Source organism: Physeter macrocephalus, chromosome 19 (assembly GCF_002837175.3).
Source record: "Physeter macrocephalus isolate SW-GA chromosome 19, ASM283717v5, whole genome shotgun sequence".
Classification (NCBI taxonomy): domain Eukaryota; kingdom Metazoa; phylum Chordata; class Mammalia; order Artiodactyla; family Physeteridae; genus Physeter; species Physeter macrocephalus.
Window position 1 is genome coordinate 72235960 of NC_041232.1, and position 18678 is coordinate 72254637.

At 41.8% G+C, this 18678-nt stretch overlaps 1 protein-coding gene across 1 annotated transcript in view; it reads left to right on the top strand.

Moving 5' to 3' along the window:
* The first annotated feature begins 3462 nt into the window (after positions 1-3462).
* ZNF532 (zinc finger protein 532) overlaps positions 3463-18678 on the top strand; it is a 39793-nt gene continuing 24577 nt past the window's right edge. Inside the window, exons 1-3 of the mRNA XM_028480174.1 lie at positions 3463-3701; positions 10725-10887; positions 14593-14874. Coding sequence (XP_028335975.1) covers positions 3478-3701; positions 10725-10887; positions 14593-14874 — 669 coding nt within the window. The 5' untranslated portion in view covers positions 3463-3477. The remainder of the gene's footprint in view (positions 3702-10724; positions 10888-14592; positions 14875-18678) is intronic.

Below are 18678 nucleotides of genomic sequence, written 5' to 3' on the forward strand. Positions count from 1 at the left end.
TGAGTGGTGATGCATTTGAACTTGATCCTCCACTTTGTGACCTTCTGAAGTGCATTCCTGTTCCTTTTAGAAACATTTTATTCCTGTACATTTTGACCCAGGGAAGGTCCAGCAAGAAAACACGTCATTAATATACAGTGTCTTTGTTAATAGAGGTATTACTGTCTTGTGTATTTATTTTAAACTTGCACATTTGTTCACCTGGTATTGTTAATGTTAGACTGTTAATATACAATGATTTTTTTTTTTAGTTGTGATACAGATACGATGTTTTATAAAAATGAAGGCCAGTCGGTATGATTTAAAAGTTTTATTTCAGTTAAATTTACGTTATGGCATCACCAATTTCTAGGTGGTTCAGTCCATTTTTCTAACACTAAGACTTATTTCACATTTTAGTCTCATGCATCCAAACCTGTGATGCACAGATGTTTAATGGATTGGCAACCACCCTAGTAGAAAACCTTTGGTTTGGAAATTTAGAAACCAGGGTTTTTGTACCAGTTATGCTCCTCATTGTGTGGTAATTCATGTGTTCTTTGTGCCTTGGTGCCCTGTCTGTAAAATTGGTGTGACGTTTGCCTCCATCTCTGTGGGCATGTTATAGAGTAAAACAGGATAATCCAAAAGCATGTTAAGTGCTTAAGAGGAGTGTTCCACATTGAAGGTGCCCTTGATTCCACAGAATTCATACACAGTGATACTTTGGTTCTTATCCCATGTTTTGAAACTCTTATTACTGGATTCTTTATTTAATATAAAACTACAAGTGCAGTTCTTTTAACGCATGCCAATTTCCTCAGATATTTATAGTTGATTTTTCTAATATAATGAAAGTAAACTTAAGTTGGAATGAATAAAGGAAGTAAGATTCCTATAATGCTAGCTATTCCTGGTATCTTTTCTAAATTAAAACAAAAGCTCTGCCGGCAAGCTAAAAGTAATTAACTCAACTGGGAGAAGACCATCCCTGGCTTTTCTTTTCTTTTTTTTTTCCCCCTCATTCACAGAGTTGCTTAAATTTGGCACTTTGAATTTTTACTAAAATTTCTGTGTTCAGTATAGACTTTTTTCCTTGCATTTGAGGGTTACAAGAGCTATAAAAAACACTGTACGTTCTGAAGTTTAGCTCATGTTTACCTCTTTAGGTAATAGAACAGAATTTGACCTGAGTTTTTTTCCTGTTGTTTCAAATAATGGTCTAGTCTGCTACTTGTCTGGGGTTTAGCAGCCCCTTGACCTTGTACATTTTCCCCTCCTTTTTTGGCGTTATAGTTTTTCCAATTAAAAAAAAGTTTTGTTTCATTTTTAGCCAGAGAAGCATCTCTGGCATGGCTCCCAGCCTGACTTTGTCTCTTCTTGGTTTAGTGTGCCTTGTTTACTCTCTTCCTGATCATATTGCATCTCCCAGATATTGAGGGGGTCATTTCTAGCTTCTGGTTGATTTGGTAAAAGTCATTTATTTCTCTGAATTTTTCTGCTTCTTGATCCATTAGATCTGCATCTAGAAAGGGGAATTATAGGATTGTATACTGTAAAATTTTTTTTTTTAATGAAGAGAAACTTAATTGGTACCCAGAACACACAGGGCTTCAGCTATATTAAATATTGATTAATAGACTGGATTTTTAGTAGCATTAGGATGCTCTATGACCCCTTCACATTCTCCTATTTTTCTGTCTCATTTGCCTTCCATATCGGCCTCTTTTCTTCCACTGGTAGGCAGATATTTTACAACTTTCTTTCAAGTTCTTTTAAATTTTTCTCCTTTCTTTCCTCACGTTAAGGGGAGGGGGGCTTTCCCTGGGCCTCCATCAGGCTTTTCGGACCAAGCCTTAGCCACCTCCTTTATCAGCTGTAGGTTCTCTAACCGCCTGCTTGTTTTCTTAGAGATTAAATCTTCCTCTCCAGGCGACTTCAGAGAAACAGCCCTTGGTGCTTTGCCCTTTGAATACACCTTTGTACTCTTGATGGGGAAAATACTTTATGATTCACGATGTAGCAGATTCTTTTGTTTAATCGTAGGTAACCCATCTATTTTTGTTTTGTGTAATCTTCCTCTTTCATAGGAATTACTGGCTTCTAGGGTTGCGAAGGACTAAAAAATTATCTATTCCAACTCTTCTCATTTAACAAATGAGAAAAACCAGCCCAGAGAGGATCAGTAACCTGTTCAAGGAAACCCAAGTTCTCGTTAACTCAAAATTGTTTCAGTGTGCTTGGGTGGCTTAATTGCCTAAGACAGTAGGTCAAGTAGGTAGGACGGAGGAGCTTTCTGTATTTATTCTCCTGTATTCAGTGCTTTTAACGTATATGCTGCTGAACGTGATGCCTTCAGTCATTTAAAATGCTAAGGCATTCATTATGATTTTTACGAAATGCCCGCAAAGCTTAACATGGCACGCTTTATAGAGCACATGTAATTTAGAGTGTGTCACTCCTGTACGACTTTGGAAGCTGCTCCTTGCATTTGGAGGGAGGTTCTAAGAACAGAAGTGTCTTAGGTTCACGTCGACGCCATGGAGCGCTGCCCCTGGAAGGCAGCCCCCACTGCAGTCTTCCTCCCTCAGGTCAGCTCTCACGTCCACGCCCAGGACACGTCTGCCGGGTGCGTGAAAGGTCTACCCCTGCAGACCCTCGAGGGTCGACAGAGAGACCACTCTCGAATGACTTTCAGGTGTGAACAAAGAAGGACGCCGACTAGGTGATAAATGGGTGCACTGTAAGTGGTGCTGGGAGTCCTTGCGTGAGAAGGGTGAGGCTGGGGAGAAGTGTCTCCAAGTTCTAAAGTTCCTTTCTGTAGGACTAGATTTGAGTGAGGAGTGAGCTAATCATCAAATTATTAGAAATTCAAGAAGAGGTTAGTTACGGAGGCAGTTTACATACGGAGGTTGGTTTTTCAGACGGTTCATCTTTCACGTCATTTGTTAAACAAATGTTAAGTGTACTTAAATTGAATTTCCAGGAGACAGACCCAGTAGTAGGTGGTTGACCTTCTCTGTAGCCTCCAGCAACGTTCAGTGCCTCGGTGTGGTCAGGACACAGTGGCTATGGCTTTGGAACCAGTACTCATTCGTTCCTCTGGGTCTCTCTGTTGATGGCATATAGGATTAGAGAGCAAAGATTTCTTCCAGTGGGTATTGGGGATGGGTGGGAACCTCAGAATCCAGCGTGCGGGGGTCCTCTCAAAGCCAGCAGTTGTGGGGTCTTGCTGTGCTGCTGCCCTTGACATGGCCCCATGGTCCATTGGTCTCACCACAGCCTGGAGTCTGGATGTTCATTCTTAGAAACTTGAAAGATGCTCAAAAAATAGTCCATTGGAGTTTTATTTTTCTTCTTCATGATCTTCCTTCTCAAATATATAAAAATAATGTGATCTGGTATAAACAGAAAAAAACCCACACGCTTAAAAAAGCCATTAAGAACCTTAAAGGGCTATTTGTTCATTTTACCCAGTTTTACACAGTTAAGTTATACATGTTTAGTGGTCTCGTGCTAACGACTGTGTGTTTATTTTCTAACAGATGTGTGCATTGCAATGTTGTGTACTCTGATGTGGCCGCACTGAAGTCTCACATTCAAGGTTCTCACTGTGAAGTCTTCTACAAGTGTCCTATTTGTCCAATGGCGTTTAAGTCTGCCCCGAGTACACATTCTCATGCCTACACGCAGCATCCCGGCATCAAGATAGGAGAGCCAAAGTAAGTCATGTTGCCTTTCGACTTTTACCCCACTCCTTTATTAGTAATTTAGAAGAGGTGGTAGTTCTGTGGGATATAATTTAAGATATGAAAAATTAGGCCACTGTGCAGATTTTGATGCTCTGTGAAGTATAGCTCATAACTCCCTAAACCTTTCAGTACTGTCCCGGGGGAAATCTTTGTCCTAAAATGTCGCTCACTATTTATGCTCTTGTCATCAGTTTCTGCTAAACAAGTGAATGTTTATCATTTTTGTTATTTTTCTTAAGATGATTTTGTTCTTTTTCTTAAGATGATTTTAATAGGTTCTTGGAAGACTGTAAAAAACTGTTCTCTTTCAATTTTCATAGTTTCTTACAGTAGACACTTTTCACAGTAACATTTATAAGATGAAGTCAACTTAAGACACTGGTTCCTGCATTTAACTTCATAGCCGATGTAAATCCTTGATTAGTAAAAAGTAAATTTCATTTTTTGCTTGATCTCGCTCTTAATTTTGTCAGTGTTTGCCTTGTTGAGTCTTTAATCCTGAGGTGGTGTTTCAGCAGGTAGTTACGGGCTGCCCGCCTGCAGTGGTGGCCAGCTTAGCAAAGACGAGGCAGTGAGGGCGCTGGGGTCAGAATCCTGCCGCCACCCACCAGCTGAGTGACCTTGGGCCGGCACTGACCCCTGTAAAGTGAGGGTCATGCTTATGTCCCCGGGTTTGTGTGAGGATAAAGCAGGGTGAGGTCTTTAAAATGCACGGCACGCGGCCCCTCTCTCTGGCGCACGGAGTGCCAGTAGCCTCGGCTCCTTCCCTGCTTCCTCGGTCCCTGGATGTGCACACAGCGCCGGATCAGATGCCTGGCCTGATGTTCACTTTCTTCCTGTGTTGTTTGCGGCAGTGTGGAATTTGATAATTCTGTGAGGCTAGATTTGCTGCCTCAAACCTACTGGTGTGTTTTGTCGAAAACTCTGTAATCAAGGAAGTATTGGGGGAAGGTACGTGGATATGTCGTATTATGTATGTCCGGCTTTAATGTAACATTTAGTCTGGGGGAAATGTCATTGGCTAAACACGATAGAAGTGACTCTGTTTACTAAAAAACTATGAGAAAATGTAATTTTATTCTAATAGGACCTTCACCCTGATCTTTGTAGATCTTCAAAATGAAACACATTACCAGTTAGGGGATCCGCATACGACTTGGTGTCTTGACTCCGAAGACAGACGTTAGTGAAACATCAGTTAAACAGCCTTCAGTGTTCCTGGTCATCAGCCTTTTGGACACTAGCATAGTCTGCCCTACCCCCTACTCTCCCCCGCCAACCCCCCGGTGAATATAGTTTCTGACTTGGTTTTTTTATTCAAGTAAATAAAGCTTTATTCACTGGAATGTGCTGGAAATCTGGAACAGTAGTTGTTACCTGGGAATACAGCACAGCAAACGATTAGAGTACACTAAATATTCCTCAAATTTGAGTAATGTATAGGAAAAAAATCATTCCAGTATTTTCTTAAAAACTTTTCTCTACTACAGTGGTTTTTTAACAAGTGCGAGCCCAAAGATAGGCATTAACGATTGAGTTTTAAACTATAAAACTAAAACAAATTTACAAGTAAAATACAACACAACTCCCAGACCAGCGAGCACAGTTAACAGCACTAGTTCAGGGTAATGAGCCAGGTCCTCACTGCGGCAGCAGGTGCTGCTCCTCGGGCCCTGTGATCGCCACCCTGTACTTCAGGTGCCGCCTTTCCCTGTGCACACCCCTATAAGGCCTGGCTTCCTGTGCCGTGCTGGAAGCTGCTTGGCCTACATTTGACCCAGGAGCTTTCGTCCGACATTAGATCTCTGTTCTGTTAAAGTTAGCCCCACATAAATAAGTAGCTCCCACTCCAGTAGAACATCAGGCGTGAAATCTCCCGGCAGTCTTTGTTTAACAGGTGGTTTTATGCAGATGACTCAAAATTATGCCCATGATTTACGTTAATTTTTAAAGATCAATATAAAAATCCCACCTCCCATTTCCTTTAGAGAATATATGGAATTCTGAAAATATACCCATGAAGACCTGCAGTCCCAGCACCTCAACTTGAAAAGCACAACACAAGATTTTTATTTCACAGATGTTTATGTAGTGATTATTATGTGCAGGTACCATTCCAGTGCTTTGTTTTCCAGTGTGTGGTCAGGCATGTTTCCCTGCTGTGTCAAAGGGAACTTTGAACACCCTTTAATCTTTTCTGGGTAATTGAAGATCATTTTGAATGTCCACTACTAGATTTTACGGTGATACAGTCTTGTGACTGTTTGTATATCTTCCTCGACGTCTGATTAACCAGCCGTTTCTTTGGCTGCTTTTCCCTTCCATTTGCCTCTTCTAAATGTATATAAATAGAGCAATGAGGACTTCAAAGTGAAGAATTGTATGAGACGGAGTTGTTCTTTTTTTTGTTTCGTTTTGTTTTTTTAAAGAGGCTGAGTGCCCTCATCCATGACACTTCTGGGTCTCCTATCATTAGTGCTCAGCTGATAGCTATGTGATTGAATATGGGCCCTGAATCCAGATTATTTGCTCTGCCATTTACTGGCAAGTTGTTTAATTTTTTGTGTCTCAGTTTCTTGTCTTTCTTTCCTTCTTTTAAAAAATATTTATTTATTTATTTATTTGGTTGCGCCGGGCAGGCTCCTTAGTTGCGGCTCGCCGGTTCCTTAGTTGTGGCATGCGGGCTCCTCAGTTGTGGCATGTGAACTCTTAGTTGCGGCACATGGGATCTAGTTCCCTGACCAGGGATCCAACCCGGGCCCCCTGCATTGGGAGTGCAGTCTGAACCACTGCACCACCAGGGAGGTCCCAAGAGATGGAGTTTTGGAGCAAGTTCCTAAGAAATAAAACAGTATAAAACTGTTTTTATTAGCGGCGTGGTGGAGGACTTTGATTCAGACGAAGCCGAACTTAAAGCACGGCCCTGGGATTTACACAGCATCAAGCAGATTCTCTAATCTCTGAGCCCGTGTCCCATCTGTGAGGGGGCAGTGGTGCAGATTCACCTAATGGAGGTGTGGGGACATGTCCTACTCGGATGGTGCCTTGTACCTACCTGGCTGTACTCAGTGGTGATGGAGGCAGTTGGCAGCAATTCTGAGCTTAGAATCCTTTGCTCATGTGTTTTTACATTTGTTTCAAGGGTAGCACTCTGTCCTGACTGAGGGTGGGTTTTTGGATTTACTTTTTCCTTCCCACCTCCTATTTTCCTTCCCCTACCTTCCGTCCCCTCCCTCCCCACCCCTGCAGGTTTTTGTCAGCCACCTTCTCCCTCCTTTGCTCTAGTCCAGTTATCCTGCCATTCACTCAGTCTTGCAGTTGGGTCAAGTCAAACTTTTAGGTTCAGCTTTCAAAGTACCTCCCCTGCGTCCAGCCGCACTGTCCCCAGCGTGCTGTGCCCGTGTAGACTCCGCCTTTGTGCGCACTGGTCTCCCTGTCTCTCTTTTTTTTTTTTTAATAAGTTTATTTATTTATTTATTTATTTATTTTTGGCTGTGTTGGGTCTTCGTTGCTGCGTGCGGGCTTTCTCTGGTTGTGTCGAGCGGGGCCTACTCTTCGTTGCAGTGAGCGGGTGCATCGGCAGGCGGACGCGCAACCACTGCGCCACCAGGGAAGCCCGGGGCCTACTCTTCGTTGCAGTGAGTGGGCTTCTCTTGTTGTGGAGCACGGGCTGTAGGTGGGCGGGCTCAGCAGTTGTGGCTCGCGGGCTCTAGAGCACAGGCTCAGTAGTTGTGGTGCACGGGCTTAGTTGCTCCGCGGCATGTGGGATCTTCCTGGACCAGGGCTCGAACCCTTGTCCCCTGCATAGGCAGGCGGATTCTTAACCACTGCGCCACCAGGGAAGTCCTGGTGTCCTTGTCTTGAACAAAAGCCCTCCCTCCTCTCTGCCTGCCAGTCTCCCTGTGGTTCTTGCCTGCACTGTAGCAATAGTTGGAGAGTCTGCTCTGTGGTCATGGTCTATCACTATGTCTGTGAAGTTCGTGGTACCCTTATTTGGGCTTTTCTTTTTTTGACATCAGCACCAGTTTTTAATTTTTTAATCGTTTCTATCTTACAGAAAAGTTGGAAGAACACGGTGGAGAACTCGTGCATCCCCTTCACCCATATCCCCCAGTTGTTAGCGTTTCTGACATTTGTTTCATCCTTTCGTTTTCTTCTTTCTGTATCACTCCCTCTCTTTCTCCTATTTAGGAATAATGGGACATCATGACATAAATATTTGAGTGTGTTCTGCCTTTCCTCCCCCAAAGGACACTCATGTATATTATTACCACCATCTAGCCTCCCAACCAGGAACCAGCGTGGATTACATTACCAACCAGTTCATAGATCCCATGAAGATTTCTCCAGTTGTTGAGATATTGTCTTTTTTTTTTCTTTCTTTCTTTCTGGTACAAAACCCAGTCCAGGAGCACATTCTGCATTTAATTGTCCTGTCCCATCAGCGTGCTTCCATCTGGAGCAGTTGCTCAGTCTTTCCCCCTCTCATCCAGCAGAGGATACCGGTCTTGTGTTCTGAGGATGACCCTGCTTCCCGGCCCGTCCCCGCTTTCTCATAGTTGGACTCAGGATACATACTCTGGCAGGAATCTCCTCATCACATCCCATCAAGGATGCTCACTGCCTACCTGTCCTTCTAGGGATGTTACCCTCCATCATCTAGTCCAGTTGGCAACGGCCAGATTTCTGCACTGGGAGGTCACCATTTCCCCCTGTTATTTTTTTAAAGGAGAGCTAATTTTATTTTTATTTTTATTTTTTTATTTGGCTGCATCGGGTCTTAGTTGCGGTACGTGGGCTCTTCCTCGTGGTATGCGGGATCTTTTGTTGCGGCACGCGGGCTCTTAGTTGCAGCGCGAGGGCTTAGCTGCTCCGTGGCATGTGGGATCTTAGTTCCTGGACCAGGGATCGAACCTGCATCCCCTGCATTGGAAGGAGGATTCTTAGCCACTGGACCACCAGGAGAGTCCCTCCCCCTGCTTATTTGTTAGTGGTTTGTAGGGTGTATTCCAGTATTACACCAAAAACCTGTTCCTCAGAAAAATGCTGAAGTAAACAGACTATGTCCTGTTGTATACTTCCTTTGCAGTTCAGTAGAAGGCAACAAAGCAAAACAAACAAAACCTGAAAGGAACGTAGCATGAATAAAACAAGCCTTGCCATTTTTCATGAAAGAGTTGTTTCTGAAAGTGTAAGAATAGAGTCCTGAGAAAACACTTAGCCTAGCTAGTAAGTCTTAGTACTTTTCTTGAGGCTGTTCTGCTAATTACAGAAAAATCAGGAAATATAAGCAAGCAAAACAATAAAAAATTACCATCCGGCAGAGATGATGATAGTTGTTTACCATCTCTTTCTTTTCTATACCCTTTAAACAAATGTGGTCGTATCCCACACACTGTCTTGTTACCTGTTTTTTAATTTGCATGAAGGTCATTCCATGTCATTGGTATATGTCCGCATCATAATTTAAAAAAATTCATACATTATTGCTCTTATTTTACTACTTATATTACTAGATGTTTGGGTTATTTCCAGCTCTAAGCTATTTCAGACGGTGAGGAGATGCACATCTTTGTCGCATCTGGTAGACTTAAGGGTGACACATCATTAAGGTACCACCTTTGGGCTGAATGATGAAATCCTGTAAACCTTGTCTGATCGTAAAAAAAACCTCCTTTCTCCCATCAAGGGTGCCTGTGCTCTGTGCCAGGGTAACTGACATGTCAGGACCTTCTAAAAACATGTCACTCGCGCCAGTTAAATTTATGAATTTCATGTGGAAAAAGAGAAAACAAGTTAAATCTATAATTTTGGGGTATGGAAGTAGAGAGTGAGGTCCAAAGGTATGTGAGAAGTGCTCTCTTAAGAAGACCCTACGAGGAGACAAGTGGTTTCAAGAAGAAAGCCATTCCTTTTTTTAAACTTTTCTGTAGAAATAGCAAGCAACACCTCAGCTTTTTCTTTCTCATGCGGCCCACGCCTTTGATCAGTGTTTCTCTGCCATTTTCCTAAGCTGCTCTTTGGGATTCTTTGTTCTGGTGCTCCTGGTTCTTCAGAGGAAACACAGGTGTCCCTAGGGCCCCCCTTAAGGCCCAGGACGACCCTGTTGGGAAAGGGTGACCTCCTGTGGGCAGACGTGTTCACCAGTGACCCAGCAAATCCCTGGGGGCAAAGGTTGGCAGCGGGGAGGACTCTCTCCCAGAGGACTCTCTCCTGAGGGCCAGAGGAAAGTGTGGATGGATAAAGGAATTATGTCCAGAAGGTTCAGAGCTGTTGAATTAACTTAAGGAGGCTGCTTGGTAGTAACATACTAGGTAGGGAAATGGTTTCTAGTGGACAGTGAGTATATTTTAAACCATTTAGAGAGCACAGTAGACATTCAGGTGTTGAAGCAACATTTGATTTGTGGATTTTCTTTTATGCTTCTTTATTTTCATGCATAATTGCTTCCTGGGGCAGGGCTTTCATTGTTAAGAACAGGTACGGAAATAGTGACATTCAAGTGTAAAATTACTCCTGACTCTGAGAGAAAACTTGCAACAAGTCACAGTGTGTTCAGGCATCCAGGATGTGTGGGCCTGCTTAGTTCATCGGTCAGATTCTCTCAAGTTAGGGTACCACCATCAGGCTGTGTCCCTTGTCTGATCTTGAAAAATATTTTTTAAAAAAAATCAAGGGTGCTTTTGCTCTGTGTTAAAGTAGCTTACCAGCAAAGACCCTGTAAAAGTGTGTCAGCTGTAGATCTGTGAGTAGTCGAGTGATTTCTAAGCACATGTGGTCCAGTGCCTCCGTACCCGGAAGGTTGAGCTGCACTCCGGTGATGCCAGCTGCGCCTTCGAAAGTTTGTTTCAAAGCTGACCTGCCCTATTCTTTTTATTGTGCTGGTTGGTTCTCGCCGCTTCTGCCTCCTGAATTCTTGGATGTGAAGTGGTGCTTCCTTTGGCCTGAGAGATGAGGGCTGACTGACATTTCCCTGCACCTCTTCTGTTTTAGAATAATATATAAGTGCTCCATGTGTGACACCGTGTTTACCCTGCAAACCCTCCTGTACCGCCACTTCGACCAGCACATCGAAAACCAGAAGGTGTCTGTTTTCAAGTGTCCAGACTGTTCTCTCTTATACGCACAGAAGCAACTCATGATGGACCATATCAAGGTGTGTGCGCATCTCTTTACGTCCTTGAAATGAACCGTAGATCCATTCATTGGTCATAAATCAAGGCTGAGCTGCAGATTACGGTAAAGCGTGTGCTGTCGAAGGAAGGGACGGACCCTGGTCGTTGGTAATGAGCAATTTACAACATGCTGTCATCGGGAGTTCTAAACTTAACCGAGGGATGCTGTTTATTCCCGAGCCCTGGTCTGCATGCCATGAAAAATCGAAGCAAAGTAACAGATGCATGCCCTGACTTTAAAAGAATAATCAAGCGTTAGGATTTATATTTTTCCCCCCATATGTGAAAATGAAGGCTGTGAAGTTTACTTTTTTGAGAACTTGGTGTTATGTAGGATTTAGAAATAGACAAGGGACTCTGATGAATTATGTTAATTTGTATAAATATTGGTGTGTTTAGAAAAATGAAGGTTTTCCCTTGAAATTACTTAAGCAGTTAAGCTTGCATTATAATTGATGCCCTGGATCTTGTAGTCTTTTTTTTTTTTTTTTTTTTTTAATCAAGTTTGCATGTAAACTGACAGTGAAATGTCCAGGATACAGCACAGTATCTGGCACCTGCTGGGTGTTCAGTTAATGAAATGAATAAATGTCCAGTTTGGACGACCCCCTCTCCAATCCTCAAAAGGGGCACCTAAATCTCTTTATAGCCTTTTAAGCTCACTAAGGACAGAGCTTAGTCCTAGCCTCTTAACTGTCCACTGTGAGAGGTTAAGCAATTTGATTCCTATGTCATTAGGAGATAATAATCCATCGGCTCTCAGAGATTAAAGTGACTTCCTTTTTAAAAAAGAGAAACAACAGACCCAATATTATCATGAACTCAGTCTCTCTTTCTCTTAGTTTTTCTGTTTTTAAATGTATTATACAGAAAAGGTCAGTTTAAAGAGCAAACCAAGTCTCTAAATTATTCTAATCTCATGTTAGTTAAATGAACGGACTCTTAATTCTTGAAAGTTCCCGTGTTGAGTGCATATGAGCATAACTGCCTAAAACCTCTCAGAGAGGCCACTCACTAGAAGCCAGGTGAAGGGAGTGACGGCGTGGCATGACTAGGGCGAATAACATGCATGGGAGAAGTGTTTCATCATTCTCACTTTAAGTACAATAAAATCCTCTTAAGGTGTTTTAAAGATTCTTACTAAGATTGCAAGATTATCTTGACAATAAATATTTAATGAATGATCAGGAAAAACTACATACTGCTAATAAAAACGCAGGGACATTGGAATTAGGCCCAGATATTTTACATGTATGATATGAGGGTTGGGTGGGGTGCGAGGAAAAGAAGAAAAGTTGCTTCTTAAGGGGCTTTTAAAGTATTTGCTTTCCGGAACTCATGTTACATCTGGAAGTGGGGTCATCCAACTTTGTGGTTAGGGTCTTCCTTGTGTTACTAGTGAGTTTGGAGGAATACAAGGTTCCAAGAAATAGAGACTGAAGAAGAGTGGTAAAACTCGGTGGCCACAAGGAGAGAATTGTGTTAGGTTCATCTGAACCTTCATGAGACTCCATGATACAAAAACAGTGGGAATGCTCACTTATGTTCTTATTTCAAGTATGTTCTGTATGTTCAAAAATACTATCCTGCCTTTATGTGTTTGGGGCTGGGGAAGAATAAAGATAGTTTTAGGGGCACCCTGTTTTTGTTTTTGTTTTTTTTTAAATGTATGTATATATCTAGCTTGTGACTTTATTTACATTGTCTAATACCAGCGCTGTTCAGTTTTTCATGAGGAAGAAAGTAAGAGAAAGGAGCCCAGGAACCGTGTTTCTCTACATACATATTTATTTAGAGGTAGATTTTTATTTGCCCAATTCAATCCAATTTGTTTCATTTCTTTGTTCCGCCACAGTGTGGATTTATTCACTGTGTGGGACCCCTGTGCTCCATGTTGGTATCTGCATTTAAAGTAAACCTTCAGGTTATAGTCATTCAGGTTTTTTATTGTTGCAGGAGCTAAGGAAGCATTAACTGCAGAAGAATTAAGTTGTATTTCTTTTATTAAAAGAAGACATTCATCCTTAAAAAATAATTTTATTTTTACTTAAAATATAAAAACAAAATGAATAAATCAGAAATTCTCATTTTTGCACACAGTCCAGTGCTCTGTGGTCACAGCAGAACTTTTGGCTGCTTTTCTGGAGTTTCTATAGCATAAGGCTATCTTAGAATACTTTGATACTTTACCCTCTCTTCAACTTTTTAGTTAGTAAAAGTGCATTTGCCTAGAACCTTATGAAAAGTATATCAGAAGATTTGGGGTTTATTTTCTTTGGGTTTTAAATGGTTAAAAATGTAAAAATTTGGCTTCTGTTTCGAAAAGGACCATTTAAACACAGAGGCCTCTGCACTGCATGGTGGAAAAGAAGCAAATGCACAGTTTTTGGTGTCAAGAGATGACGTCTCTCCCCAGATTTTCTCGTTGCAAAGGCACATTAGACATTCAGCCCAGGCCCTTTTCACAGCCCAGTTTAACGATTGTCTGGGGAGACCTATAACCTCTGCTCATGAGGAAATTATAGAAGCCCCATTTTTCCCTCTGGGGTGAGACAGTATTGAAGAAGATTGTTTAATTCTTGGTACAGTTTAGAGAAGAGCCTGGCTTGAGAAAGTATGCTGGTGAGTTTGCCAGAGGAACGGCTTCTGACCTGAACACTCAGTACGGAGCTGAGGTCTCTGCAGTGTGATTCTCTGTGGCCCAGGGCACTAGCCGTGCTAACACGAGTTAGGACGTGTCCTGTTGTCTTTCTGAAGATTCAAGAACTCAGAGGATACTGATAAGACACGGCCCCATCCAAAGATAAATTGTAAATTGAGGCACAGACATATTTGCTTGCTTTCTTTTTTTGGACTCTAGGCTTCTAGAACACAAACAAAACAAAAACCAAAGTGAGATCTTCAGGATCAAATTGCACTAGTTTTACACCAGTGGAATTTGAAATCCTGTGAGTTTAAGTTGAGGCTATGGAGGCTACTATGTTAATGATAATAAACAGGCAATTTAGAAAGGCTTTTTGAGCAGCTACTGTGTATAGTTCACATGTCTGGGTGCTATCAGTAAGAAGGGATGGATTGGGATAGGGGTAGAGAGATGAAAATTACCAAAAATCCCCCCAGCAAAAACCCAAACTGTAAGAAGTATTTCAAGAATGTGAAAGACATTCAAGGGAGGGAGAAGGGTTTGCTATTAACACATTGGTCTCAGGTGTTTGTTAAAGTTGGTTAGCTAAGGGTTTTGAACCCCTACCGGTATATTAGCCTATTTAAACATTTCTGGGTAGATGTGAAAGTAAAATGTTCTTCGCCACAAGTGGTCTGTGGTAGAGAGGACTCACTCTGGTACACTGGGGGATGACAGAGTGCCAGGAATGATTTGGACTCAATACAGAAGTCTTTCTTTTCAAATTTTAAAATGGCTCAAGCAAATAAGCTTTTAAAAATTATTTGGAACAAGAAACGCATAACTTAGAGCAACTGTAAAAGTTAATACTCCTTTATTTCTTTTTATGTGTATATTTTGCTTAGGTTTTCATCTTGCTCTATTAAGAAATATTTCTGAGTGAAAATAAAATCGTACTGAAATGTCTATAATGTAGTAAGATAGTCCACATGTGCTTTCTTTTAGTGGTGTGACTTGTGAAAGATATTTCTTTTTTTTTTTTTTTTTTTTTTTTATAACATAGTCTATGCATGGAACATTGAAAAGTATTGAAGGGCCTCCAAACTTGGGTATAAACTTGCCTTTGAGCATTAAGCCTACAACACAAAATTCAGCAAATCAAAACAAAGAGGACACCAGATCCGTGAACGGGAAAGAGAAATTGGAAAAGAAATCCCCATCACCCGTGAAAAAATCTTTGGAACCCAAGAAAGTGGCCAGTCCTGGGTGGACGTGTTGGGAGTGTGACCGGTTATTCACGCAAAGAGATGTTTACATTTCCCACGTGAGGAAGGAGCATGGGAAGGTAAGTGACCAGTGAAGTCCTCCCTGTGTCAGCGTAAGGAGGACACTCTAAGGCGTGGGTGCTTGCTTGGCTCTGCCGGTAATTAGTAGGATGACTTCGAAAATCACTCTTTATCTCTGAGCCTCAGTTTCTTAATCTATAAAATGTACTCTCTGGGATTTCCCTGGTGTTCCAGTGGTTAAGACTTCGCACTTCCATTGCAGGGGGCACGGGTTCAATCCCCGATAGGGGAGCTAAGATCCCACGTGCCGCGTGCCGCGGCCAAAAGAATTTTTTAAAAAAGACTCTCCAAGTCCTTATAATCTTGTTGTGTGATTTTGCTGATAACGCCTTCACTTGTGCTCCCCGAGGCCAGCAGGGAGTCATCCACCACACCCGTGTTTATAGCTGAGGAAACGGAGAACCATGGTAAACCAAAGTTAAAAACATTTGAATTTGCCTGTTAGCTCTATGACAAATAAAGGAGAAAGGAGGAGAGAAAGAAAGTGGGTGTTTTGAAAACTGTTTGTAACATTTGTCTGACTTGTGTGATTCTCTCCTGAGTTTGGTGATAGGAGAAGGACCTCATCCATAAACCATCCAGGAGAAGCTCTGTAACTCAAAATCTCTGAAAAATCTGAGTGTGCGTATTTTTTCTTTTTCAGATAATAAGTATACATCTCTAACTATTAAGGATTTTTTTAATGCCCATTATTAGACTTAATAAAACTAGCAAGATTATTTTTTAATGTTACTCCCATTGTCTCAAAGTTGGTTTGTTCCAGTTAGGATCCAAAGAGTCTGCTTTGCATTTGGTTGTTGCATAACTTAAATCTCTTATTCTCTAGCATTCCTTCTTCCATTTTGTTTTATTTTTTAATGTGCTGTATATGTTGGAAAAATTGGGCTATCTGTCCTGTAGTTGTCCCTCACATTTCTGGACTTAGGTAATTGCTTCCTTTTGACATTGTTTGTTTCTCTTTATCCCATAATTCCTAGAAATTGGATTAGATTCAGGTTGAATTTTTTAGATGGGAATACGTCATCGGTGCTGTATTTTTGTTTCACATCCCGAGGCACCTAATACCAGCTTGTCCTACTTTTGGTTCAGATACACTGTACTTCTAAAGAAACCATCTTATTGCTTTAATTTAAGCCAATAAAACCAAATAGTTACTCTTGGGGAACCTGTGTAAAAAGTGCATAAGAATTGGTTTGTGATTAGTATATACTAGGTCCTTGAAAAGTCTGTTTCTATAGCATTTACAAATTAATTAAAAGCATTACTTTGTATTCTCTTTTATGCTGTTTATTTGAGGTACTCGTGAAGCTGGCATGTTTGACCTTCCTGCCGTCCAAACAATGTAAACTTGCCTTAGAGCATTGATCACAATGATCCCAGATGGCAAAAAGATGTTTTTTTATTATATTTTGTCTAGCTACACTTAATTCAGTATCTCCTCAGATAAGAATTAGTTACTTATAGAATATAAATGGCTTTAGTAGCAAGCACATCGCTCATTTAACTGTCTCAACCTTAGGCTCCCCTCATGGGCTGTAGCATCTTAGAATATTCGTGCTAAATATTTGGTAGTTCTTTTGCAGCAATACTTGATAAACCTGCTATATAAATACACGACCTGTAGTTCTTTCAGAGCCCAATGTGATTCACGATTCTAGGAAAAGCCTTCTTTTCTTGGCACCCAAACTGGATTTAACAAATGTTGAAACAAGAGCCAGACGGTAATAATTATCTGATAGTCCGAACCGTTCATTTCTTATACATTTGAGATTTCTGTAACCAACTTGGAACCTTTCAGAATTATTTTCTTTCTTTTTTAATATCTTTATCTTGCACGTCTGACAATGATTGGGTCTAGAATATAACATGAAGAGACAGCTCGGAGAAAGAGCTGGTGGGATGAAATGTCACACCCGCCTGCGGGACCACAGCGGGCCGTGTGCGCATGCGCGCCGCGTAGCGTACGCGGTGTGAGCCCTGAAGTTCGGGGCACCGCTCGTCACCGAGGAAATGTTTAGCTTAGCAGGATTTTAGGATTAGCTTTGAAGAAGTTGAGACTCTCTGCCTTTTGGAGTGAGGCACATCAGATTAGATTACAGCTTCAATTCTGTTCACTCGGGCCTCCTGAAAGAACTAAAGGGAGGTGGGGAGGGAAGGAAAGACACGTCTTTATAAGCTGTTTTGAAATGAAAAGAGTGTTGAACTTGAGTCAGAAACCAAAGCGTGAGTTCTCCGCGCTGAGTCAGCCTGGACCCTCTGCTTCCACACCCCACCTACAGACGTCCTTGGGTCTGTTCCCACTCTTTCCTTCTTCCCTCCTGTCCCCAAACCTCATCTCCTGCCCCCTTCTTTTCTCTCCCCTTCCTGCCGACAGCCAGCAGGCACCCTGCCGTCCGCACATTTCCACCCCCTGTGCTCCTCAGCTGACCACTGCGGGCTCTGTCACCAGACCCACCTCACTCGTGACCTCCTTGTCGAGGCAGGTGGTCATTTCTCCGTCTTTACGTCCCTGACCCACTGCAGTATTTCACCCGACTGACAGTTCTTCCTAAAAGCATTTTCTACTCTCAAGTGTGAAATAGTACACTCTGTCCTGCGTTTTCTCCTGGTAATTCTCTCTCTGGGAAGTTTCAGGTATCCTCACAGCTTCACCTCTCATATATATCAATATATGTGTAGATAACTTCCAAATCTCTGTTTATAGCTGTGGTTTCTTGCCTGTATTCCAGTCCCTGAAATCCAGCCACCTGTCAAGTGTTTCAGCTTCTTATATCATTTACAGAAGCTTTAAGCCTGTTCAACAAGGAACTTAAACTATTCTCAAATATAAAATCAGAAAGATGAGCTTGTCAGTATTATTAATCCAGTGATCTCATCCAAGCTGTGATCCTTCTCCCAGATAAATGTACAAATACACAGAATTTTATATACAATTTTAGGGGCTCACGTACCTCCTGAGATACTTCCTTGGTTGCCCTAGGGGTGACCTAGGGACCTCAAATTAGGATCCCCTCAGTGAGATAGTGTCTGAGGTCATTCTCACAGATCAAATAAATCTAGAATTTAAGGCACCTGATAGTAAATTAAAAAGTGAAAGTTGTCTGTACTTGGTCATATCTTGAGAATTACCCAGTGATCTGTGATAACTGTAGCCATTTTCTCATTTGCTGCCAGGTACCCCTTCCCATCAAGGGACCATTATTAACTTTTAAATAGAAAGATCCTAAAGCAGATTTGCATTTACTGCATTCTGGGACTCAGATGCCATCAAAGTGGACCTTATGAGACTTTCTGAGGTTCTCTCGGGGTATAGATGTGGTCCAGTTCTGTGTCTAGAAATTGGGAGGAGCCTGGGGTTTCAGAGCCTGAAAGACTTGGGTTTGAATTCTTTCTCTGGCCTTACGGAGCCCAACCATTTCAGAGAACAGGTTGTTGAGTAGCTTGGTTCTGAGCACCAGTAAAAGGAATGTGGTGAATCCTAACTACAGGTAGTTCCAGGTAAGTTTTATTTTCTTTTGTTTACTCCAGGGTACTTGATGGTAGGTAGAATAACACCAGAGATGGAGAGTAACTGGGTTTTGCACAACCTTTGACAGAGTCACTCAGTACTGCTTTGTATAGGATCGCACAAGGGAGCCTAGATGAGACGTTGAATTTATAGCTGACTCATGATTCATTGCTCTGTTGAAGAGAAAGCTTCCATTTTGGATCAGATTTTACCCAATATTTCTGTCAATGACTTTTGACTGTAGGGAAAGAAACTGGGAGAGATTTCACAAGGTAAATCTTAACAAGTAAACACA